This window comes from Phaenicophaeus curvirostris, chromosome 1, assembly GCF_032191515.1.
Source record: "Phaenicophaeus curvirostris isolate KB17595 chromosome 1, BPBGC_Pcur_1.0, whole genome shotgun sequence".
Classification (NCBI taxonomy): Eukaryota; Metazoa; Chordata; class Aves; order Cuculiformes; family Cuculidae; genus Phaenicophaeus; species Phaenicophaeus curvirostris.
Genome location: NC_091392.1, coordinates 672,703 through 696,314, shown reverse-complemented (window position 1 = coordinate 696,314; position 23,612 = coordinate 672,703). Strand labels below are relative to the sequence as shown.

General features: G+C 53.7%; 2 protein-coding genes across 2 annotated transcripts; one reads left to right on the top strand and one right to left on the bottom strand.

Moving 5' to 3' along the window:
• Window positions 1-8,176: 8,176 nt before the first annotated feature.
• Window positions 8,177-10,730, top strand: LOC138716562 (acrosin-like; the record flags this gene model as incomplete). Its single annotated transcript, XM_069849732.1, has 5 exons — window positions 8,177-8,247; window positions 8,825-9,016; window positions 9,267-9,532; window positions 9,856-10,001; window positions 10,389-10,730. Coding segments are annotated over exons 1-5 (1,017 nt in total), but the record flags the coding sequence as incomplete, so codon positions are not given.
• A 3,528-nt stretch (window positions 10,731-14,258) lies between these two features.
• Window positions 14,259-16,734, bottom strand: LOC138716876 (acrosin-like). The gene is made up of 5 exons (XM_069850048.1): window positions 16,664-16,734; window positions 15,983-16,174; window positions 15,467-15,732; window positions 14,999-15,144; window positions 14,259-14,612 (listed from the first exon to the last, which is right to left on the bottom strand). Exons 1-5 carry the CDS (start codon window positions 16,732-16,734, stop codon window positions 14,259-14,261), a joined length of 1,029 nt encoding a protein of 342 aa, XP_069706149.1.
• Window positions 16,735-23,612: the final 6,878 nt, after the last annotated feature.

The window sequence follows — 23,612 nt, the reverse complement described above, 5'->3', positions numbered from 1 at the left end:
ACTGGCTGGGCTTTGAGGTCCCTTCCAACCCAAACCATTCCATGACTCTGTGATTTACAGGATTCCACTTTAATGAGTGAAGGAGTGAATTATTTGTTAAGAGGTGTGCAGGCTTGAGCTTCCAGATCTGACAAGTGCTATGGTTATTTACAATATCCTGCTTATCTGACACAGTTTGGGGAAGAACACGCGTAACTGAAAGGTAGAAAAACTGCCCTGTAGCAACAGTTTCCATCCCTCCATCCCTCTACTCCTCCCATACCTCCAGCCCTTCGCAGGGCTCTTCTTCATGGAGTAGGAATAAACTTCTGCTGTTGTACCCTGACGAAAATCACAGCTTGGTTCTTCTGTGGCTGCAGGACCCTTCTGACTGTCCTTGCACAGGGAAATACAGCAATCCACCCGACCAGATCTGGTGCTGGAATACAGGAGGATCTGCAGGAGACGGCTTGTCTTCTCCACAGAGCTAGGCTGCTCTAAGCAGATCTGGGAATCACCTTCAGGTTCACTCTCCAAAACCAAAGCAGCTCTAATTCCTGTTGGTCTGGGGTCCGGTTCTGGTGCTGGTGAAGCCTTGTGACACCTCTGGGGCCCTGAGAGCATCTCAGCTGCTTCCAGACAGAGCCTGCCCTCTCCTCCTGGGGACGTGGCTGCACAATCAGCTGTGTCCTTGTGTCTCTCCACCCAAGCCAGGATGGCAGCAGGAAGCTCCCACACCTTGTATGAGCTTTGACGTTGTCCAGCACCCTCTTGTAGAGAGCAATGAGGTCTCCCCTCAGCCTCCTCTTCTCCAGGCTCAACACCCCCAGGGCCCTCAGGCTTCTTCTCCAGCCCCTTCCCCAGCTCCGTTGCTCTTCTCTGCACTCGCTCCAGAGCCTCAACATCCTTCTGGTGGGGAGGGGCCCAGCACTGACCCCAGGATTCGAGGAGCGGTCTCCCCAGGGCTGAGGCCAGAGGGACAAGAACCTCCCTTGCCCTGCTGGCCACGCCGGCTCTGCTCCAAGCCAAGATGCCCTTGGCCTTCTTGGCCCCCTGTGCCCCTGCTGCCTCCTGTTCAACCAACCCCCCCAGGTCTTTCTCCTCCAGGCACTTTCCAGCCAGCCTTCTCCTAGGCTGGAGCTGCCCAGGGTTGTTGTGCCCCAAGGGCAGGACCCGCCCTTTGGCCTCGTTAACCCTCATCCCGTTGGTCTCAGCCCATGGATCCAGCCTGTTCAGATCCCTTTGGAGCCTCCCGACCCTCCAGCAGATCCAGATTCCACCCAGCTCAGTGTCATCTCCAAACTTGCTAAGGATGCACTTGATGCCCTCATCCAGGTCATTGATAAGACATTGACCAGGGCTGGACCCAGCACTGAGCCCTGGGGACACCACTTGTCACTGGCCTCCAGCTGGAGTTAACTCCATCTCCCACCACTCTCCGGGCCCTCCAGCCAACCAGTTTTCCACCCAGGAGCTCGTTCTCCTGTTCAGGCCAGAGGGGACAATTTCTGAAGCAGAACGCTGGGAGAAACTGTGTCCAAGGCTTTCCTGAAGTCCAGGAAGATCCATCCCCAGCCTTTCCCTCATCCCTTCGAGCTCTCTCCCCATTCCTGCTGGATGCCCCCCAGCTCCTCACCTGGTCGTGGGAGTAGGGCACCCCAAGGAAGTGCTCGAAGCCCTAGTGGGTTGGGACAAAAGAGAAAGAAAGGGGTGATGAGGCAAAGGGATGAGACAAAGCAAGAGAAAAGGGAAGGATGTGAGAGGATGGATAATGATTTTGGTGTTTTATAACATGGTTTTTCAAATAGTGTTTTTCCAGGCACTGTTCTGTCTTGAGTGAAGCATGTTCCGTGCTGAACAGACGTGTTTTTTCCTCTAATCAGCTGTATTTGCAGATTTTCCCCTATCTCAAGCAGAGACAGAGAGCTGGAGTCAGCTCCGAATTAACAAGAGATTGCGCTGTTGTGAAATTCAGAACAACATCAAAACGAATCCTTGGAAAGTAATAGAGTATGCACAAGATTTCGAGGAAAATTGATATGTAGGCATGTACATGGGAAATATATTCTGTAACCAGCATTTCTCTCACTGAACACGACTGATGGGGATCGCCTGCCCTGATAAAAAAAAACCCAAACCAAGTCCTAGAGGGTTTATTCGTCAGTATTTTCGGTGTCAGGGGGACGAGGGCAGAGAGAGGGGATGGTGAAGGGAGACGGTGGGGATGAAGGCAGCCAGGAGGGCAGCCGTGGGCACAAAGGGGGGTGAAAGCAGCACAGGGGTCGTGGGAAAGTGGGGTGGGATGAAGGCAGATGGGGGGGTCGGGGAATGAAGCGAGAGAGGGGAGACATGAAGCTAGGGGGCAAGAGAGTGAGAAAGAGGGTAGCAGAGGGAGTGAGGTGAGGGCAGAGGTGGGGAGAGAGAGAGAGGGGGGTTCATGAGCTTCAACAAGGCCAAGGGCAACATCCTACACCTGAGTTGGGGCTGTTGACGGGAGCATGGAACCAAAATGCAGAGATCAATGTGATCAGCGAGTGTTCACTTTATTGAGCTTAGCTGTTTCTTTATAAACCCTTTTCGGTTACACAACTGGGTGCCCACCAGGGTATCTACAGTGTATTATTGGTTAAAGGTAGCTGTCCATAAGGCTATTACTAATCTATTATTGGCTAAACTACTGCACATGCTAAGAAACCAAGTTATACTGAAGCTAAATACGTTGACAGTTCTCTTCAATTGTTTTTCTTTCAGCCGGTGCTTGTTCCCACAGAAGTAGCCACTACATTCCTCCCAGCTGGCCCCTGTTTATCTTTCGGCTCTCTGTTTCAAGGCCGTGTTAGAGTTGTTCAGTATTAAACAATCTCACAGCATCCAGGCCTTGTTCTGTGTAAAATGTTCCAACAATTCCCCCTTTTTGTTTTTTGATGACTAAAGCGTTCAGGTGAAACATATTATCGACTTGACGTTGTAGACACTGTAACACACAGGATAATTGTCAAAGCAATTAACACCATTAAAAATAAAATTCCTCCTTTGACCAACAGTTCTCATACCCATCCTGTTATCCACCCATTCTTTCAAGAACTGATCAGCCAGGGACATCCTTTAACTACCACCCATAGGATTAAGAGCATCCATAATGTTAACATCCTCCTCATTCTTGTTGACTGTTTTCGTGGCTGGGGCTTAACAGTTGTCATACAGCAACGTGGGCTTGATCCACCTCGCAGGTGCCCAAACTGGTCCTGCATCTCTTAAAACACAAACACAACCTCGTCCCCACGTTAGTAGCTTATACAGACCTGCCCATTGCCCATAATAACTGTTTTTCAATAGCACTTTCACATTGTCTTATATTTGCTCTGATTTTGACGACATGGTTTGTACATGCTTCAACTTTAGCACAATTTGATCATCTCCTGCTAATTGCAAAAAATTCATTACATATTGCACATTCATCAATGTATTTAGCAGTGTCTCTCCTGATTCTCACCCCCCACCTTTTTTCCTGCCGGGACGGGAGGAACCAAGCGGTCAAATCAAAATGATAAAGCAAGGTCAACTTTATTCAAAAGAAGTTAGGTTATATACTTTCCTTATACTCGACTACATCATCGTATTACAATTTCATTGGTTAGTAACAGCATGCAAATACATGTCAACCAACACCCCCAGGTCCCTCTCCTCCAGGCAGCTTTCTAGCCAGACTTCTCCTAGTCTGTAGCACTGCATAGGGTTGTTGTGCCCCAAGTGCAGGACCCGGCATTTGGCCTTGTTAAACCTCATGCCATTGGAGGTTTACGAGTTAGTAAAGCCACCCTCCAATGGTCCTTTTACGTTCCATGCTATTGTGTGATGTGCAGACGATTGCAGCACTTCTGCGATGGTGCTGATCACGTCTATCTCGGTGCTGCCTCTGGTTCTTGCTCTGAGGTGAGAGCTGCTGCTTGCTCTGAGGTGAGAGCTGCTGCTCGCTGCAGAGGCGTCTGTGTTGGTACGTGCCTCTGAACCATGCTTTGCTCCTGGTTTTCTGACAATACTGTCCCGTTCTTATCCCATTTTGACTTACACCAACTGGTAAAATGTTTGTGCTTTCCACACCGAGGGCAGATTTTAGGCCCTCTCTCCTGGCGGTGCGTGTGGCAGTCTCTTTTAAAATGTCTCTCCTTGCCGTGTCTCTAACAAAACGTATTTCTGTCCCAGATTACAGTCAGGGCAGCAGCTACCAGCTGTGCTTGATAGGTAAGTGATCCCAGCTCTTGTTGTAGGAGTTTGCAGACTGCACCACATCTTTCTACATTCATCATTAGGATTTTTTGTCACAGATTGCAAAATTAAGGCTTCTGTAACTGCTCAGTTGTCTACCTGCTTGTCGAGCACACCCTTTGATGTATCTATAAACACCACAGAAAGGTCATGCCTGTTTCAACTTTCCAACATCCAGTATCTTTATAAGTGTTTATAACTGTCTTGATTCTTGAACTGGTACCAACGTTGTTTAATTGAGCCATTTCTTCTTGTATCTATTAACAGGCCCTTCTGTAATGCTGAAACTGTCTGGGTTTCGCGGCGGCAGTGGTGGTGAGCGGCTCCCCCCTCAGCCCAGGGCAGAGGCCCGCTCTGCGGGAGCTGGAGGGGTGGGGTGGGTGGGGGAGCGGCCCTTGGCCGGGCGGCTTGGTTCTCTTTTTACAGTTTTTGGAATCTCCTTTATCGCTTCATCACTAATTAGTTCCCAGTGCTGACTGCCGTGCCGCACACAGATCAAAGCTTGCAATCTTTCAACTTCTCCCTGCTACTGTGCCTCCCCCCTGGCTTGAGCCCGTTGGTCTGAGGGACAGTGAGGGGGGGGATCGGGCTCCTTGTCGGTGTCTATCGGACCCTCTTGGAGAGGATAGGTTGGAGGATTTTCACCACTGCCTCTTCATTATCTTTAAAAAGTGTGGAACCCATTCCTCCCCCGACCGCCGCTACTTGCCTGTAGCGGATCTTTGACTCCGGAGTCTTCTTTATTTGGACGCGCGTCTTACTCCAATCTTCAGAAATGCCGGAAAGCCATCAGCAATGCCGGAAAATCATCAGCAGTGCCGGAAAATCTTCAGCAGTGCCGGAAAAATCTTCAGCACCGGGTCAGTGCCGGAAAGTTTTCGGCCGGTCCTTCCACCCTCTACCGCGTCTTCAGTCGTTCAGAGCAACTTCGGCAAGCAATCTGAGGGTCCCTGTTCGGGCGCCACTCGTTGACAGGAGCATGGAACCAAAACGCAGAGATCAATGTGATCAGCGAGTGTTCACTTTATTGAGCTTAGCTGTTTCTTTATAAACCCTTTTCGGATACGCAACTGGGTACCCACCAGGGTATCTACAGTGTATTATTGGTTAAAGGTAGCTGTCCATAAGGCTATTACTAATCTATTATTGGCTAAACTACTGCACATGCTAAGAAACCAAGTTCTACTAAACTTAAATACGTTGACAGTTCTCTTCAATTGTTTTTCTTTCAGCCGGTGCTTGTTCCCACAGAAGTAGCCACTACATTCCTCCCAACTGGCCCCTGTTTATCTTTCGGCTCTCTGTTTCAAGGCCTTGTTAGAGTTGTTCAGTATTAAACAATCTCACAGCATCCAGGCCTTGTTCTGTGTAAAATGTTCCAACACGGGGCAATCTGCATTTTCAATCCAGACTGGGGAATGAGGAGATTGGGAGCAGCCCTGAGGAGAAGGACTTGGGGTGATGGGGGACGAGAAGCTCCACAGGAGCCACAACGTGCGCTCACAGCCCAGAATCCTCCTGGGCTGCATCCAGAGAACGTGGCCAGCAGGGAGGGAGGGGATTGTCCCCTCTGCTCCTCTCGGGGAGACCTCAGCTGGAGGGTTGGGGCCAGGGCTGGAACCCTCAGCAGGAGAAGGAGATGGAGATGTTGGAACGGGGCCAGAGGAGGCTACAAAGATGATCCGAGAGCAGGAGCACCTCCCATGTGAGGACAGGCTGAGAGAGTTGGGGTGGTTCAGCCTGGAGAAGAGAAGGTTCCGGGGAGACCTTATAGCAACCTCCCAGTCACTGTTGGATAGAAGCACTCTCCGATGCATTTTGTAACCTACAGGTCTCTTTTTATCTAGTTTAGAGTTTGCAATTTCCCCCATCAAGGCTGTTTGAAGTTTGAGCAACCAGATCCAGCTTTGAGCAAGCAAGCAGCCTGATCCAATGGGAGGTGTCCCTGCCCATGGCAGGGGTGTTGGAACTGGATGATCTTTAAGGTCCCTTCCTCCCAAACCATTCTGTGATTCCATGGTATGAACCGAAAGGCTTTCCCAGCCTGCACCATTCCGGGATCCCCTATCCAGCACGGCCCCTGCTGAGACTGTTGTGTGGTGCACTGCAAACCCAGCCATTCCCTATGGAATTCCTCCTCATGTCCAGTCTAACTCTGCCCCTCTCCAGTTTATCCCCATTGCCCCTCGTCCTATCCACAAAAGCCTCTGTGAACAGTCCCTTCCCAGCTTTCTTGGAGCCCCTTCAGGTACTGGAAGGTCTCTCTAAGATCTCCTTGAAGCCTTCTCTTCTCCAGGCTGAACAACCCCAACTCTCTCAGCCTGTCATCGTACAGGAGGTTCTGCAGCCCTCGCATCATCCTTGGAGCCTCCTCTGGACTCGTTCCAATAGCTCCATCTGCTTCTTCTGGTCAGGATTCCAGAAGTGGACCCAACCCTGCAGCTGAGGCCTCACCAGAGAGAAATAGAGGGGCAGAATCCCCTCCCTCCCTGCTGGCCACGCTCTTTGGATGCAGCAGGAGAGCTCAGAGCCAGGTGCTGGTGCCTGATCCCAGGCTACCCACACACACCACCCCTCAGAGCATTTTGTAGGGGATTTTGGGGTGTCCAACCCCACCTCCTGCCTCCCCTCCCACTTGGAACACCCCATGTCCCCCCCCAGCCCCGACTTCCCCAGACCCAGCCCCCAGAAGCAGCCGCTCTGTGACATCAGCTTGGGGCCACGGGCTCTGCGGGCGGCGTGGGCGCTACGGGCAACGTGTGGGCTGGTGCTCTGCTGGACACCAGCTCTCGGATCTTCATCTCCCTCGTGTCGCTGGCACCATGAAGATGCTCCTCGCCTTCCTCCTGCTGGCCCTGTGCCAGCGGGCGCAGGCATCGTGGGAGACCTGCGAGTGAGTGGCACAGGGTGTTGGGCACAACAACCCCAGGGAACGCTCCGGGCGTGGGGAAAAGCGGAGGAAAAGGACCTGGGGTGCTGGTCGGCAGCAGCAGCAGATCAGGAACCAGCAGGGGCCCAGGTGGCCAAAAAGGCCAATAGCCTCCTGGCTTGGACCAGCCGTGGTGTGGCCAGGGGGAGCAGGGAAGGGATTGTCCTCTTGGCTCAGCGCTGGGGAGGCTGCACCTCAAATCCTAGGTTCAGGTTTGGGCTCCTCGCTCTAAGAAAGACCTTGAGGGGCTGGAGTTTGTCCAGAGAAGGGAACGGAGCTGGGGAAGGGGCTGGAGAACAGGGTTTCTGGGAGCGGCTGAGGGACCTGGGGCTGTTTAGTCTGGAGAAGAGGAGGCTTAAGAGGAGACCTCATCGCTCTCTGCAGCTCCCAGAAAGGAGGTTGTGCTGAGGCGAGTTGTTGTGTTCTCCCCAGGGACAAGCAACAGAACAAGAGGGAAGGGACTCAGGTTGTGCCGGAGGAGCTTTAGATGGATACTAGGAAAAAATTCTTTACTGAAAGAGCGATGAAGCCCTGGCAGAGGGTGCGGTGGAGTCTCCATCCCTGGAGGTGTTAGGAAAACTTGTTGGGGTGACACATAGGGACGTGGCTTAGTAGGCAGAGCTGGTGTTGTGTGGATGGTTGAACTGGATGATCTTCGAGTTCTTTCCCAACCTCAACGATTCTGTGCCCTACCCAGAGAGCCTGTGCTGCCACCCTTGGGGTTTCCCTGCTGGCTCTGGGCCGGCAGAGCTCGGAACCACACACACCACCCCAGCAGAGCATTTTGGAGGGGATTTTGGGGTGTCCAACCCCACCTCCTGCCTCCCCTCCCGCTTGGAACACCCCATGTGCCCCCCCAGCCCCGAGTTCCCCAGACTCAGCCCCCAGAAGCAGCCGCTCTGTGACATCAGCTTGGGGCCACGGGCTCTGGGGCAGCGTGTCGGCTGGTGCTCTGCTGGACACCAGCTCTCAGATCTTCATCTCCCTCGTGTCACTCACACCATGAACGTTCTCTTAGTCCTCGTCCTCCTGGCCCTGTTCTGGCCAGCACAGGGCTCCTGGGACACCTGCGAGTGAGTGGAACAGGCTGAGAGGGAGCTTGGGCAACACTGCTGGACTTCACTGGAGGATGCTCGCTTCCCAACAGCTTCACCAACCCCATGTGGTTCCTTCTCCAACCCCATGTTGTTCCTTCTCCACCTCCATGTGGTTCCCTCTCCAGCTCCATGTTGTTCTTTCTCCAACTCCATGTAGTTCCTTCTCCAACCCCATATGGTGCCTTCTCCAGCTCCGTGTGGTTCCTTCTCCAGCTCCGTGTGGTTCCTTCTCCAGTCCCATATCGTTCCTTCTCCAGCTACATGTGGTTCCTTCTCCAGTCCCATATCGTTCCTTCTCCAGCTTCACGTGGTTCCTTCTACAACCCCATGTGGTTCCTTATCAAACCCCATGTGGTTCCTGCTGTTCTTCGCCATTTCCCAGGCTTCTAAGGGCTCCCTAAGAGCTAAAGCAGAGACAGAGGTGGACACCTAGGTGCCCCACAGGGTTTCTTGGCTCCGTGCTCCACACAGCGATGCCAGGTCGGGAGGGAAGGTGCCTGCCCTTCAGCCCCAAGTCTCAAGCAGGACAGTAACGAGTTTCTGGTTTCCACAGGACCTGTGGACTCCGTCCCTTGGCTTACGGCACCGGGCGAGTGGTTGGAGGCAAAAATGCACAGCTGGGTTCCTGGCCATGGATTGTGAGCGTCCAGCAAGTGTTCAAGACGCACTTGGCCCCCGTGTGCGGAGGGACCATCATCCACCCCCAGTGGGTGCTGACAGCCGCCCACTGCTTCGTCAATACCCAGTAAGGAGGAGCAGGGGACAGGGAGATCCCTCAAACCCTGGCAGACGCCCTTTTTCTGCATCCAGAAAAAGGTTGGGCTTGTGTCACTGCATTCCCGATGCCTCCATCTCCATGGTTCTTCTCCTTCGGTCACGTTGGGGCAGTCGCACCCTCCCTAGATGCTCTCCTCTCCCACTTGGGAAGCACGAGGCAGGGAAGCTGCAGCGCGTGGCTCCTCTCCCTCTCACTTTTCTCTCCATCCACCTTCCAGGCACGTCCCAGCGTGGCGCGTGGTGGCCGGAACCACCTCGTTGACTCGCCCGGGTCCCGAGGAACAAGTGCGCTATGTCAGGCGGATCATCATCCACGAAGACTATTACAACATCACTCAGAGGAACGACATCGCCCTGATGGAGCTCTACGAACCCTTCCAGTGCAGCCCCTACGTGCAGCTCGCCTGTGTCCCCGACTTCTCCCTGCAGCTCTGGCAGCTGAGAAGCTGCTACGTCAGCGGCTGGGGGGTCACCACGGCCAGATGTGAGTTCCCCAGACGTATTTGTATCCTGGGAGGTGGTGGAGTTACCTTCCCTGGAGGAGTTTAAGGGACGGGTGGACGAGGTGCTGAGGGACATGGGTTAGTGATTGATGGGAATGGTTGGACTCGATGATCCGATGGGTCTTTTCCAACCTGGTGATTCTATGAGCTGCGTCCGGGGAGGTGGGAATGAGCTGCCAACCAGAGCAGGGTGGAAGGGGAACACCACAGCGATGCCGCTGCCGATGCAAAGCCAAGCCCTGGGGAAGAGAGGAGGAGAACTGGTGGCATGTGCTGGGGGTTCATTCCTGTCTTGTCCCCACAGCTTCTGGAGCACTGCCGGTGCTGCAGGAGGCCCGCGTCCACCTCATCGACACCCAAGTCTGTAACAGCAGCGGGTGGTACCGGGGCGCCGTCCACCCCCACAACCTGTGTGCGGGCTACGCGCAGGGTGGCATCGACACCTGCCAGGTAGGAGGGTGATCCTAGTCCCTAGCAAGTCCCCCTCCCACCGCGGGGTCCCCATCGCTCCGGGGGTCACCTCCTCGTTTCCAGCTGGTGCTCCATGCTCAGCGTCCAGTTGTCCCACAGCACTGTGACTCTGCAAAAAAAGCTCATCCCATGTTCTCAGCATGCAGGGACCAACCCTGGAACATCCCTCTGCCCCACAGCCAGGAGAGAACCTGCCTGAGAGTCCCACAAACACCTCCCCAACCACGTTCTGTTGGCTCCAGCACTCTAGGAGAACCTTTCTGGGCAGGGAACACAGCTCTGGCAACTGCTGGCAGAGAGCAGGAGCAGATCCCTGGGGCTTACGGAGCCCCCAGCACTCTCTGAATCCTCTTTTCTTCTCCGCAGGGGGACAGCGGGGGTCCTCTGGTCTGCCAAGATCCCTCTACTGACCACTTCTGGCTGGTGGGGGTGACCAGCTTTGGGACAGGCTGTGCCCGAGCCCATCGTCCCGGGGTCTACACCGCCACGCAGCATTTCCGCGACTGGATCCTGGGGGTGATGACGCGCTACTCGGCTCCAGTGGCACCTGCATCTGAACGCACTTGGAGCCACTTTCCGACCACGACAAACCCTGCGGAGATAACCCCAGCGACGGAGCCGAGCGCTTTCAGTGCCTGCCCGATTCCAATCAACAAGCTGGTGGACTTCTTCACTACGGTGATGGAGCTCCTGCAGGTCCTGACAGGTCAAAGGACCTGAGAACAGGGGGAAGAGGATGCAGGGCAGGCTGAATGATGCCACAACCACGTTGTGCTGGGCCGTTGGCTGCTGCTCCACAGGCAGCCTTGAGGTCCCAGACCTGCTTGGTCCTGCCCTCCCACCTCAAGCTCCCCATCCAAGCCTACGATGGCTGGTTGTGTTTTGTTTGGATGTTGTTTCTTGTCTGTTCTCTGTGTAGTAATAAATAGTTTTCACAGCAAACTTTGCTTCAGCCTCATTCTGTCTCCTGGGCGAGGCAAGGTCTCCATCCTGGTCGCTGCACAAGGTGAGAAGGGCATGAAGGGAAACACTCACTCCAAAGGGTGACCCCGTGCCTGGTTGGACAAGAGGGAGAGAAGAAGGGAATGGTGGTTCCAGGGGCTGGAGGTCTTCAGAGAATCACAGGACGGTTTGGGTTGGAAGGGACCTCAATGACCCCAATGAAGGCCAGGTTGGATGGAGCTTTGAGCACTCTGATCCAGTGGGAGGTGTCCCTGCCCACGGCAGGAGGGTTGGAACTGGCTGGGCTTTGAGGTCCCTTCCGACCCAAACTATCCCATGATTCTGTGATTTACAGGATTCCACTTTAATGAGTGAAGGAGTGAATTATTTGTTAAGAGGTGTGCAGGCTTGAGCTTCCAGATCTGACAAGTGCTATGGTTATTTACAATATCCTGCTTATCTGACACAGTTTGGGGAAGAACACGCGTAACTGAAAGGTAGAAAAACTGCCCCATAGCAACAGTTTCCATCCCTCCATCCCTCTACTCCTCCCATCCCTCCATCCCTCTACTCCTCCCATCCCTCCAGCCCTTCGCTGGGCTCTCCTTCATGGAGTAGGAATAAACTTCTGCTGTTGTACCCTGACGAAAATCACAGCTTGGTTCTTCTGTGGCTGCAGGACCCTTCTGACTGTCCTTGCACAGGGAAATACAGCAATCCATCCGACCAGATCTGGTGCTGGAATAGAGGAGGATCTGCAGGAGACGGCTTGTCTTCTCCACAGAGCTAGGCTGCTCTAAGCACATCCGGGAATCACCTTCAGGTTCACTCTCCAAAACCAAAGCAGCTCTAATTCCTGTTGGTCTGGGGTCCGGTTCTGGTGCTGGTGAAGTCGTGTGACACCTCTGGGGCCCTGAGAGCATCTCAGCTGCTTCCAGACAGAGCCTGCCCTCTCCTCCTGGGGACGTGGCTGCACAATCAGCTGTGTCCTTGTGTCTCTCCACCCAAGCCAGGATGGCAGCAGGAAGCTCCCACACCTTGTATGAGCTTTGACGTTGTCCAGCACCCTCTTGTAGAGAGCAATGAGGTCTCCCCTCAGCCTCCTCTTCTCCAGGCTCAACACCCCCAGGGCCCTCAGGGTTGTTCTCCAGCCCCTTCCCCAGCTTCGTTGCTCTTCTCTGCACTCGCTCCAGAGCCTCAACATCCTTCTGGTGGGGAGGGGCCCAGAACTGACCCCAGGATTCGAGGAGCGGTCTCCCCAGGGCCGAGGCCAGAGGGAGAAGAACCTCCCTGGCCCTGCTGGCCACGTCGGGTCTGATCCAAGCCAAGATGCCCTTGGCCTTCTTGGCCCCCTGGGCCCCTGCTGGCTCCTGTTCAACCAACCCCCCCAGGTCCTTCTCCTCCAGGCACTTTCCAGCCAGCCTTCTCCTAGGCTGGAGCTGCCCAGGGTTGTTGTGCCCCAAGGGCAGGACCCGCCCTTTGGCCTCGTTAACCCTCATCCCGTTGGTCTCAGCCCATGGATCCAGCCTGGTCAGGTCCCTTTGGAGCCTCCCACCCAGACATGTCGGACTACAACTCCCGGCATGCCCCGCGGCAGACTCAATATATAGCCTTTTCTACGGCTGCCGAATCACGCGGCGAACTACATTTCCCGGCTTGCCCCGTGGCGCTTCCGGTCACCGCACCGGAAGTCTGTGTCTCCGCTTCCGGCCCGGGGCGGTGGGTCTCGCGGCAGGCGGCGCCATGGGGCCTCGGGGCTGGTTCCTCCCGTTGGTTCTGGGGCTGCTCCGGGGAGCGGCCTCCGCCCGGCCCAGCTTCGTGCTGCTGCTGGCGGACGATCTGGGCTTCGGGGACCTGGGGTGCTACGGGCACCCGTCCTCCGCCACGCCGCGCCTGGACCGGCTGGCGGCCCGCGGGCTGCGCTTCACCGACTTCTACAGCAGCTCCCCCGTCTGCAGCCCCTCCCGGTGCGGCCCTGGGGCGCGAGGAGCCGGGCCCCGCTCTCCTCCCTCTTCCCCGACCTCGTCCTCATCCCCCTCTCCGTCTCTGGCCTCGTTCCCCCCCTCTCTCTCTGGCCTCGCCCCCCCCCGCTCTCTGTCTGGCCTTGTCCCCACCCGTCTCTGTCTGGCCTCGTCCCCCACCCCTCTCTCTCTGGCCTCGTCCCCGCCCCTCTCTCTCTGCCCTCGTCCCTCCCATCTCTCTCTGGCCTCATCCCCCTCCAGCTTCGCCGTGGTCCCCCCTCTCTGCCCTCCTTTCCTCCTCTCATCCTCATCTGGATCTGCTGGAGGATCAGGAGGCTCCAAAGGGATCTGAACAGGCTGGATCCATGGGCTGAGACCAACGGGATGAGGGTTAACGAGGCCAAAGGGCGGGTCCTGTCCTTGGGGCACAACAACCCTGGGCAGCTCCAGCCTAGGAGAAGCCTGGCTGGAAAGTGCCTGGAGGAGAAGGACCTGGGGGGGTTGGTTGAACAGGAGCCAGCAGGGGCCCAGGGGACCAAGAAGGCCAAGGGCATCTTGGCTTGGAGCAGAGCCGGCGTGGCCAGCAGGGCCAGGGAGGTTCTTCTCCCTCTGGCCTCGGCCCTGGGGAGACCGCTCCTCGAATCCTGGGGTCAGTTCTGGGTCCCTCCCCACCAGAAAGCTGTTGAGGCTCTAGAGCGAGTGCAGAGAAGAGCAACGAAGCTGGTGAAGGGGCTGGAGAACAATTAAAGTGGAATCCTGTAAATCACAGAATCATGGAATAGTTTGGGTGGGAAGGGACCTCAAAACCCACCCAGTTCCAACCTTCCTGCCGTGGGCAGGGACACCTCCCACTGGATCAGAGTGCTCAAAGCTCCATCCAACCTGGCCTTCATTGGGGTCATTGACATCCCTTCCAACCCAAACCGTCCTGTGATTCTCTGAAGACCTCCAGCCCCTGGAACCACCATTCCCTTCTTCTCTCCCTCTTGTCCAAGCAGGCACGGGGTCACCCTTTGGAGTGAGTCTTTCCCTTCATGCCCTTCTCACCTTGTGCAGCGACCAGGATGGAGACCTTGCCTCGCCCAGGAGACAGAATGAGGCTGAAGCAGAGTTTGCTGTGAAAACTATTTATTGCTATACAGAGAACAGACTAGAAACAACATCCTAACAAAACACAACCAGCCATCGTAGGCTTGGATGGGGAGCTTGAGGTGGGAGGGCAGGACCAAGCAGGTCTGGGACCTCAAGGCTGCTTGTGGAGCAGCAGCCAACGGCCCAGCACAACGTGGTGGTGGCATCATTCAGCCTGCCCTGCATCCTCTTCCCCCTGTTCTCAGGTCCTTCGACCTGTCAGGACCTGCAGGAGCTCCATCACCTTAGTGAATAAGTCCACCAGCTTGTTGATTGGAATCGGGCAGGTGCTGAAAGCGCTCGGCTCCGTCGCTGGGGTTATCTCCGCAGGGTTTGTCGTGGTTGGAAAGTGGCTCCAAGTGCGTTCCGATGCAGCTGCCGCTGGAGCCGAGTAGCGCTTCATCACCCCCAGGATCCACTCGCGGAAATGCTGCGTGGCGGTGTAGACCCCGGGACGATGGGCTCGGGCACAGCCTGTCCCAAAGCTGGTCACCCCCACCAGCCAGAAGTGGTCAGTAGAGGGATCTTGGCAGACCAGAGGACCCCCGCTGTCCCCCTGCAGAGAAGAAAAGAGGATTCAGAGGGTGCTGGGGGCTCCATAAGCCCCAGGGATCTGCTCCTGCTCTCTGCCAGCAGTTGCCAGAGCTGTGTTCCCTGCCCAGAAAGGTTCTCCTAGAGTGCTGGAGGCAACGGAACGTGGTTGGGGAGGTGTTTGTGGGACTCTCAGGCAGGTTCTCTCCTGGCTGTGGGGCAGAGGGATGTTCCAGGGTTGGTCCCTGCATGCTGAGAACATGGGATGAGCTTTTTTGCAGAGTCACAGTGCTGTGGGACAACTGGACGCTGAGCATGGAGCAGCAGCTGGAGACGAGGAGGTGACCCCCGGAGCGATGGGGACCCCGCGGTGGGAGGGGGACTTGCTAGGGGCTGGGATCACCCTCCTACCTGGCAGGTGTCGATGCCGCCCTGCGCGTAGCCCGCACACAGGTTGTGGGGGTGGACGGCTCCCCTGTACCACCCGCTGCTGTTACAGACTTGGGTGTCGATGAGGTGGACGCGGGCCTCCTGCAGCACCGGCAGTGCTCCAGAAGCTGTGGGGACAAGACAGGAATGAACCCCCAGCAGATGCCACCAGTTCTCCTCCTCTCTTCCCCAGGGCTTGGCTTTGCATCGGCAGCGGCATCGCTGTGGTGTTCCCCTTCCACCCTGCTCTGGTTGGCAGCTCATTCCCACCTCCCCAGACGCAGATCATAGAATCACCAGGTTGCAAAAGACCCAGTGGATCATCGAGTCCAACCATTCCCATCAACACTAAACCATGTCCCTCAACATATCGTCCACCCGCCCCTTAAACTCCTCCAGGGGAGGGGACTCCACCACCTCCCAGGATACAAATACGTCTGGGGAACTCACATCTGGCCGTGGTGACCCCCCAGCCGCTGACGTAGCAGCTTCTCAGCTGCCAGAGCTGCAGGGAGAAGTCAGGGACGCAGGCGAGCTGCACGTAGAGGCTGCACTGGAAGGGCTCGTAGAGCTCCATCAGGGCGATGTCGTTCCTCTGAGTGATGTTGTAATAGTCTTCGTGGATGATGATCCGCCTGACATAGCGCACTTGTTCCTCGGGACCCGGGCGAGTCAACGAGGTGGTTCCGGCCACCACGCGCCATGCTGGGACGTGCCTGGAAGGTGGATGGAGAGAGAAGTGAGAGGGAGAGGAGCCACGCGCTGCAGCTTCCCTGCCTCGTGCTTCCCAAGTGGGAGAGGAGAGCATCTAGGGAGGGTGCGACTGCCCCAAGACGCCCGGAGGAGAAGAATCATGGAGATGGAGGCATCGGGAATGCAGTGACACAAGCCCAGCCTTTTTCTGGATGCAGAAAAAGGGCGTCTGCCAGGGTTTGAGGGATCTCCCTGTCCCCTGCTCCTCCTTACTGGGTATTGACGAAGCAGTGGGCGGCTGTCAGCACCCACTGGGGGTGGATGATGGTCCCTCCGCACACGGGAGCCAAGTGTGTCTTGAACACCTGCTGGACGCTCACAATCCATGGCCAGGAACCCAGCTGTGCATTTTTGCCTCCAACCACTCGCCCGGTGCCGTAAGCCAAGGGACGGAGTCCACAGGTCCTGTGGAAACCAGAAACTCGTTACTGTCCTGCTTGAGACTTGGGGCTGAAGGGCAGGCACCTTCCCTCCTCATCCGGCATCGCTGTGTGGAGCACGGAGCCAAGGAACCCTGTGGGGCACCCAGGTGTCCACCTCTGTCTCTGCTTTAGCTCTTAGGGAGCTCTTAGCAGCCTGGGAAATGGAGAAGAATAGCAGGAACCACATGGGGTTGGAGAAAGAACCACATGGGAATGGAGTAGGAAACACACGGGACTGGAGAAGGAACCACATGAAGCTGGAGAAGGAACCATATGGGATTGGAGAAGGAACTACAAGGAGTTGGAGAAAGAACAAGATGGAGCTGGAGAGGGAACCACATGGAGGTGGAGAAGGAACAACATGGGGTTGGAGAAGGAACCACATGGGGTTGGTGAAGCTGTTGGGAAGCGAGCATCCTCCAGTGAAGCCCAGCAGCGTTGCCCAAGCTCCCTCCCAGCCTGTTCCACTCACTTGCAGGTGTCCCAGGAGCCCTGTGCTGGCCAGAACAGGGCCAGGAGGACGAGGACTAAGAGAACCTTCATGGTGCCAGCGAGATGAGGGAGATGAAGATCCGAGAGCTGGTGTCCAGCAGAGCACCAGCCGACACGCTGCCCGTAGGGCCCCCGCCGCCCGCAGAGCCCGTGGCCCCAAGCTGATGTCACAGAGCGGCTGCTTCTGGGGGCTGGGTCCGGGGAAGTCGGGGCTGGGGGGGGACATGGGGTGTTCCAAGCGGGAGGGGAGGCAGGAGGTGGGGTTGGACACCCCAAAATCCCCTACAAAATGCTCTGAGGGGTGGTGTGTGTGGGCAGCCTGGGATCAGGTACCAGCAGCTGGCTCTGAGCTCTCCTGCTGCATCCAAAGAGCGTGGCCAGCAGGGAGGGAGGGGATTCTGCCCCTCTATTTCTCTCTGGTGAGGCCTCTGCTGGAGGGTTGGGTCCACTTCTGGAATCCTGTCCAGAAGAAGCAGATGGAGCTATTGGAACGAGTCCAGAGGAGGCTCCAAGGATGCGAGGGCTGCAGAACCTCCTGTACGACGACAGGCTGAGAGAGTTGGGGTTGTTCAGCCTGGAGAAGAGAAGGCTCCAAGGAGACCTTAGAAAGACCTTCCAGTACCTGAAGGGGCTCCAAGAAAGCTGGGGAGGGACTGTTCACAAAGGCTTTTGTGGATAGGACGAGGGGCAGTGGGGATAAACTGGAGAGGGGCAGAGTTAGACTGGACATGAGGAAGAATTCCATAGGGAATGGCTGGGTTTGCAGTCCACCACACAACAGCCTCAGCAGGAGCCGTGCTGGATAGGGGATCCCGGAATGGTGCAGGCTGGGAAAGCCTTTCGGTTCATACCATGGAATCACAGAATGATCATCCAGTTCCAACCCCCCTGCCATGGGCAGGGACGCCTCCCACTGGATCAGGCTGCTCGGTTGCTCAAAGCTGGATCTGGTTGCTCAAACTTCAAACAGCCTTGATGGGGGAAATTGCAAACTCTAAACTAGATAAAAAGAGACCTGTAGGTTACAAAATGCATCAGAGAGTGCTTCTATCCAACGGTGACTGGGAGGTTGTTATAAGGTCTCCCCGGAGCCTTCTCTTCTCCAGGCTGAACAACCCCAACTCTCTCAGCCTGTCCTCACATGGGAGATGCTCCTGCTCTCGGATCATCTTTGTAGCCTCCTCTGGGCCCGTTCCAACAGCTCCATCTCCTTCTCCTGCTGAGGGTTCCAGCCCTGGCCCCAACCCTCCAGCTGAGGTCTCCCAGAGAGGAGCAGAGGGGACAATCCCCTCCCTCCCTGCTGGTCAAGTTCTCTGGATGCAGCCCAGGAGATTTCTGGGCTGGGAGCACACCTTGTGGCTCCTGTGGAGCTTCTCGTCCCCCATCACCCCAAGTCCTTCTCCTCAGGGCTGCTCCCAATCTCCTCATTCCCCAGTCTGGATTGAAAATGCAGATTGCCCCGACTCAGGTGTAAGATGTTGCCCTTGGCCTTCTTGAACCTCATGAACCCCCATCTCTCTCTGGCCTCGTCCCCCCCACTCTCTCTGCCCTCGTCCCCCTCCAGCTTCGCCCTGGTCCCCCCTCTCTGCCCTCCTTTCCTCCCCTCATCCTCATTCCACCCCTTCTGCCGTCATCCCCCTTCTCCTCTTGCCTCCCACCCGTTGCATCTCGCCCCTCTCTCTCTCTCTCCCCCTCTGCCCTCACCTCACTCCCTCTGCTACCCTCTTTCCCCTCTCGTGCCCCCCCAGCTTCATGTCTCCCCTCTCTCGCTTCATTCCCCGACCCCCCCATCTGTCTTCATCCCACCCCACTTTCCCACGACCCCTGTGCTGCTTTCACCCCCCTTTGTGCCCACGGCTGCCCTCCTGGCTGCCTTCATCCCCACCGTCTCCCTTCACCATCCCCTCTCTCTGCCCTCGTCCCCCTGACACCGAAAATACTGACGAATAAGCCCTCTAGGACCTGTTTTGGGTTTTTTTTATCAGGGCAGGCGATCCCCATCAGTCGCGTTCAGTGAGAGAAATGCTGGTTACAGAATATATTTCCCACTTACATGCCTACATATCAATTTTCCTCGAAATCTTGTGCATATTCTATTACTTTCCAAGGATTCGTTTCAATGTTGTTCTGAATTTCACAACAGCGCAATCTCTTGTTAATTCGGAGCTGACTCCAGCTCTCTGTCTCTGCTTGAGATAGGGGAAAAACTGCAAATAGAGCTGATTAGAGGAAAAACCACGTCTGTTCAGCACGGAACATGCTTCACTCAAGACAGAACAGTGCCTGGAAAAACACTATTTGAAAAACCATGTTGTAAACCACCAAAATCCTTATCCATCCTCTCACCTCCTTCCCCTTTCTCTTGCTTCGTCTCATCCCTTTGCGTCATCACCCCTTTCTTTCTCTTTGTCCCCCCTGACCGGCCGCTTCCAGACGCGCTCCGGGATCTACCCCGGCGTCTTCTACCCGGACTCGCGGGGCGGGCTGCCGCTGGCAGAGGACTTCAGGAAAGCATTTGACACAGTTTCTCCCAGCGTTCTGCTTCAGAAACTGTCCCCTCTGGCCTGGAGAGGAGAACGAGCTCCTGGGTGGAAAACTGGTTGGCTGGAGGGCCCAGAGACTGGTGGGAGATGGAGTTAACTCCAGCTGGAGGCCAGTGACAAGTGGTGTCCCCAGGGCTCCGTGCTGGGTCCAGCCCTGTTCAATGTCTTTATCAATGACCTGGATGAGGGCATCGAGCGCATCCTTAGCAAGTCTGGAGATGACACTAAGCTGGGTGGAATCTGGATCTGCTGGAGGATCAGGATGCTCCAAGGGGATCTGAACAGGCTGGATCCATGGGCTGAGACCAAGGGGATGAGGGTTAATGAGGCCAAATGGCGGGTCCTGCCCTTGGGGCACAACAACCCTGGGCAGCTCCAGCCTAGGAGAAGCCTGGCTGGAAAGTGCCTGGAGGAGAAGGACCTGGGGGGGTTGGTGGAACAGGAGCCAGCAGGGGCCCAGGGGGCCAAGAAGGCCAAGGGCATCTTGGCTTGGAGCAGACGTGGCGTGGCCAGCAGGGCCAGGGAGGTTCTTCTCCCTCTGGCCTCGGCCCTGGGGAGACCGCTCCTCGAATCCTGCGGTCAGGTCTGGGCCCCTCCCCACAAGAAGGATGTTGAGGCTCTGGAGCGAGTGCAGAGAAGAGCAACGGAGCTGGGGAAGGGGCTGGAGAAGAAGCCTGAGGGCCCTGGGGGTGTTTAGGCTGGAGAAGAGGAGGCTGAGGGGAGACCTCATTGCTCTCTACAAGAGGGTGCTGGACAACGTCAAAGCTCATACAAGGTGTGGGAGCATCTTGCTGCCATCCTGGCTTGGGTGGAGAGACACAAGGACACAGCTGATTGTGCAGCCACGTCCCCAGGAGGAGAGGGCAGGCTCTGTCTGGAAGCAGCTGAGATGCTCTCAGGGCCCCAGAGGTGTCACAAGGCTTCACCAGCACCAGAACTGGACCCCAGACCAACAGGAATTAGAGCTGCTTTGGTTTTGGAGAGTGAACCTGAAGGTGATTCCCGGATGTGCTTAGAGCAGCCAAGCTCTGTGGAGAAGACAAGCCGTCTCCTGCAGATCCTCCTCTATTCCAGCACCAGATCTGGTCAGGTGGATTGCTGTATTTCCCTGTGCAAGGACAGTCAGAAGGGTCCTGCAGCCACAGAAGAACCAAGCTGTGATTTTCGTCAGGGTACAACAGCAGAAGATTATTCCTACTCCATGAAGAAGAGCCCAGCGAAGGGCTGGAGGGATGGGAGTGTTAGCAGAATGACAAACACATAACCACACTAGGAGGTTATATGTGGTGCTTTATTTCGAGGCCCCGGGAACCAGGGGTACACACCCAGATCTGGTTCCAAAGACCGTCGCATCGCGTCCGCTTTTTATTTTCTAAAAGTTTCACAATCTATTGTATATTCAACAGGTTACTTCATTATCTAATACATATGCATAGGTAGGTTACTTCATCGCCTTATTGCGACATCAGTCTCTATTGCGCCTGCGTAGCCCCCTCTGGGGGTCGTCCTGATGAAGTAAGTAGTCTTCCTCAGATGAAGTAAATAGTCTTCCTCGCATTGTCTTTATTACTTCTTGTTCTTTTGGCAAACTCGTCGATTTTTCTTGGCTGGGCCCGCACTTATCTCCACTTGACCGCTCAGGTATATCTTTCTTGCCTCCTGAAACCTATTCTTCTGTCTTTCACAAGATTTATGATGGTCTTTTGGCTGTTGCAGGTGTATGTTCTACTTGGGTAGGGTAGCTAGTATGTACTTTTCCTAAGCACACTTGGATCCTATTGTCACATGAGGTCTTTTGAGCAAGTACCTTGGGGTCTGTTGCTAGGATACGTTAAGAATCAACAGAATCATGCAATTCTTATATTCTGTCTTAGTTCTTGATTAGTCGATGATCAGTGTTTCATCCTACTTTAAGTGTAACTTTCCTAGCATTTCCCCCCTTTGAAAATACTTCACCTTAGCAAGTATTTTCATTTCATGTAACTGTTTCTTGGGAAGTTGATGGGGGTATTGGGTGCTGTGGATATTCTCGTGTCACTGCTCCAATAATTTTGTGTGTCCAGTTTTGTTTGCGAGTAATTTCTCTCCGGATACACAAATACACCAGATAGATTGTAAGGAATATAAGCAAAAGTGTGAATAACGTTTGAATGAGAGAGTGTATCCAGCCAGTAAGATGGATGCTTAATCTATCAAATAATGCCCCAACCCAATTTTGACCAATTTCTTCTTTCTCTTTTTCAGCTTCTTCTTCTATTTTTCCTAATTGCGAGATATCGTATTCCACATCGGCTGTGACATTAGGTATATGCACACAGCAGTGATCAGTTCGATCTTTGAGATATGCACAGACACCATGTTCTTTTAACAAGAGCATGTCTAATGCCATTCTGTTCTGCAAAGTCATTTTCGTTGTCGCCTGTAGTTGCAAGTTTAAATCTCGAAATCCCTTCTTTGTTATTTTTGCCAATCTTTCAGTTTGTCCAATTAGTTTGTAAATCATTTTCTATTACGATACGTCGCTATTTGGGCAGAAAGGGATTCTAATGCCCATCTCACTTTAACTCCTGTCTCAGGCTTTTGCCAAGTGTCATCTATGTCTTTAATATCATTAATATCATTTTCTATGTCTCTTTTAGCACGAATTTGTAAAGTTTCCAATTTACCTCTGAAGGGGGATCGCTTCTAAATTGGGCACAGGGTAGGCAACCCCAGAGTTATTTCTTTAACTGGACCCTCCATTGATAAATGTGTAGTCCAAGTTCTATCATTAGATGCTCAAACAAAATTACCCATACTGCGTACTGTTGAATATTTACAGTCTATTCCATTAACTGGTACTTGTATTACCTTTCCCCCGACTTTAAATCCCCGACAGGCACACCCTATTATTAGAGCCATTTTAACTGGAGGTATGGTGATCTCTTCAGGGTCTAGGTCACAATCTAAAATTTTAGAACAATTCTACTATGAAACGCTATCAATAGGATCTCTACTGATCCGGCCATTTACTGGTAATTTGTCACTACTTTGTTTTCCTGTCCATTTAAAATATTAAGATGTTTTTCCTCCGTATTGGAATTTTTGTAAAATACTTGTTGACCAAACTGTGTCCCAATTTTGTTCTGTATCATTTCTTTTCTGGCACATCCATTTTATTGTATTTCTTTCTCTCACTATTTCTTTTATTTCATCATATGAACACTATCCTACATCTTTAAATCGTCCGATACGTGTGAACTTATAATTTGGTAATTTTTCACAATCGTTTTGACTTCCTGCAGTTCTCCACTCCCTTTTTATACTTATTTTCTGTTTTTTCTGTATGGGTGTTATTATTTGTTTACATTCGGTTTTATTTTTTTTTTTACCTCTGGGAGTGGGAAAGTCAATATTTCCCAGCTTATCGGTTCTCCAGCCGTTTTTGGTAAAGGCAAGCATGCTGTAACCTTACTTGTATTTTGCATTCTAGCAAAATCTTTGATTAACCCAATCATCAAATTTTCTTCAGCATCTTTCTTTTGAACATAAATCTCCTGGGGTGCCTGGGTCAGTTCTATGGCTCGTTTCACTCTGGCTTCAGTAATATTGATTTCGCTATATCCAAAGGTAGTAGCATTTTGATATTGGGATCTGTAAGTTCCCAAGTCGGATCTTTTTATCCGTTTAATAATCTGGACTAACATTCCTCCCAGTCTCAATTCTATTGAGTGTCTTTTATCACTTAGAACTGCTTTTTCTTCTTTTATCCATCCAAATTTCTCAGGCTGGGGGTCCTCTAGGAGGCAGTAAATAAGTGCCTCACTACCCAGAGGAGCCGGATAATGTGTATGCCCTGCTTTTATTCCATGGTCTTGAAGGGGATTTATTATCAGTGTTCTTTCTCCATAGTCTACATTACTTCCTGCTCCCGCAAAACACCTATATTTTCCTTGGTCAGTCAAAGTTAAATTCGTCAGCTCCAGTTTTGTTTCACTTCGTATGGGATTTCGCGGATAAAACTTGTTCGATACTTTCCCTTTAAGTTTCCATGTCCCTCATAGTTCTTGTTTGTAACCATCTAACCCCAAATCTTTGCTATCATAGATTGTTTCAGGTGCTCCACAAGTTCTAGACACCTTTTCCCAAAAAATCTGAATTAATTTCCTTTTCATTGGGACATGACTTTGAAACCTGCAAGACAGAATGGCATTTTGTCCAATGGTATACTTGCTTGTTTCTCTCTTACATGAAATTTCTAGAGATGTGACACCTATTATAGGTATCAAGGACCAAACTATAATCAAAGTCCCGTACTCGAAGTATGACATTTTACTTGCTTTTCAGCTTTAGTCTCGTTGGTCTGACTACTTCGACTCTCCAGTCCTTGGGTGCCTTCTTCACTCG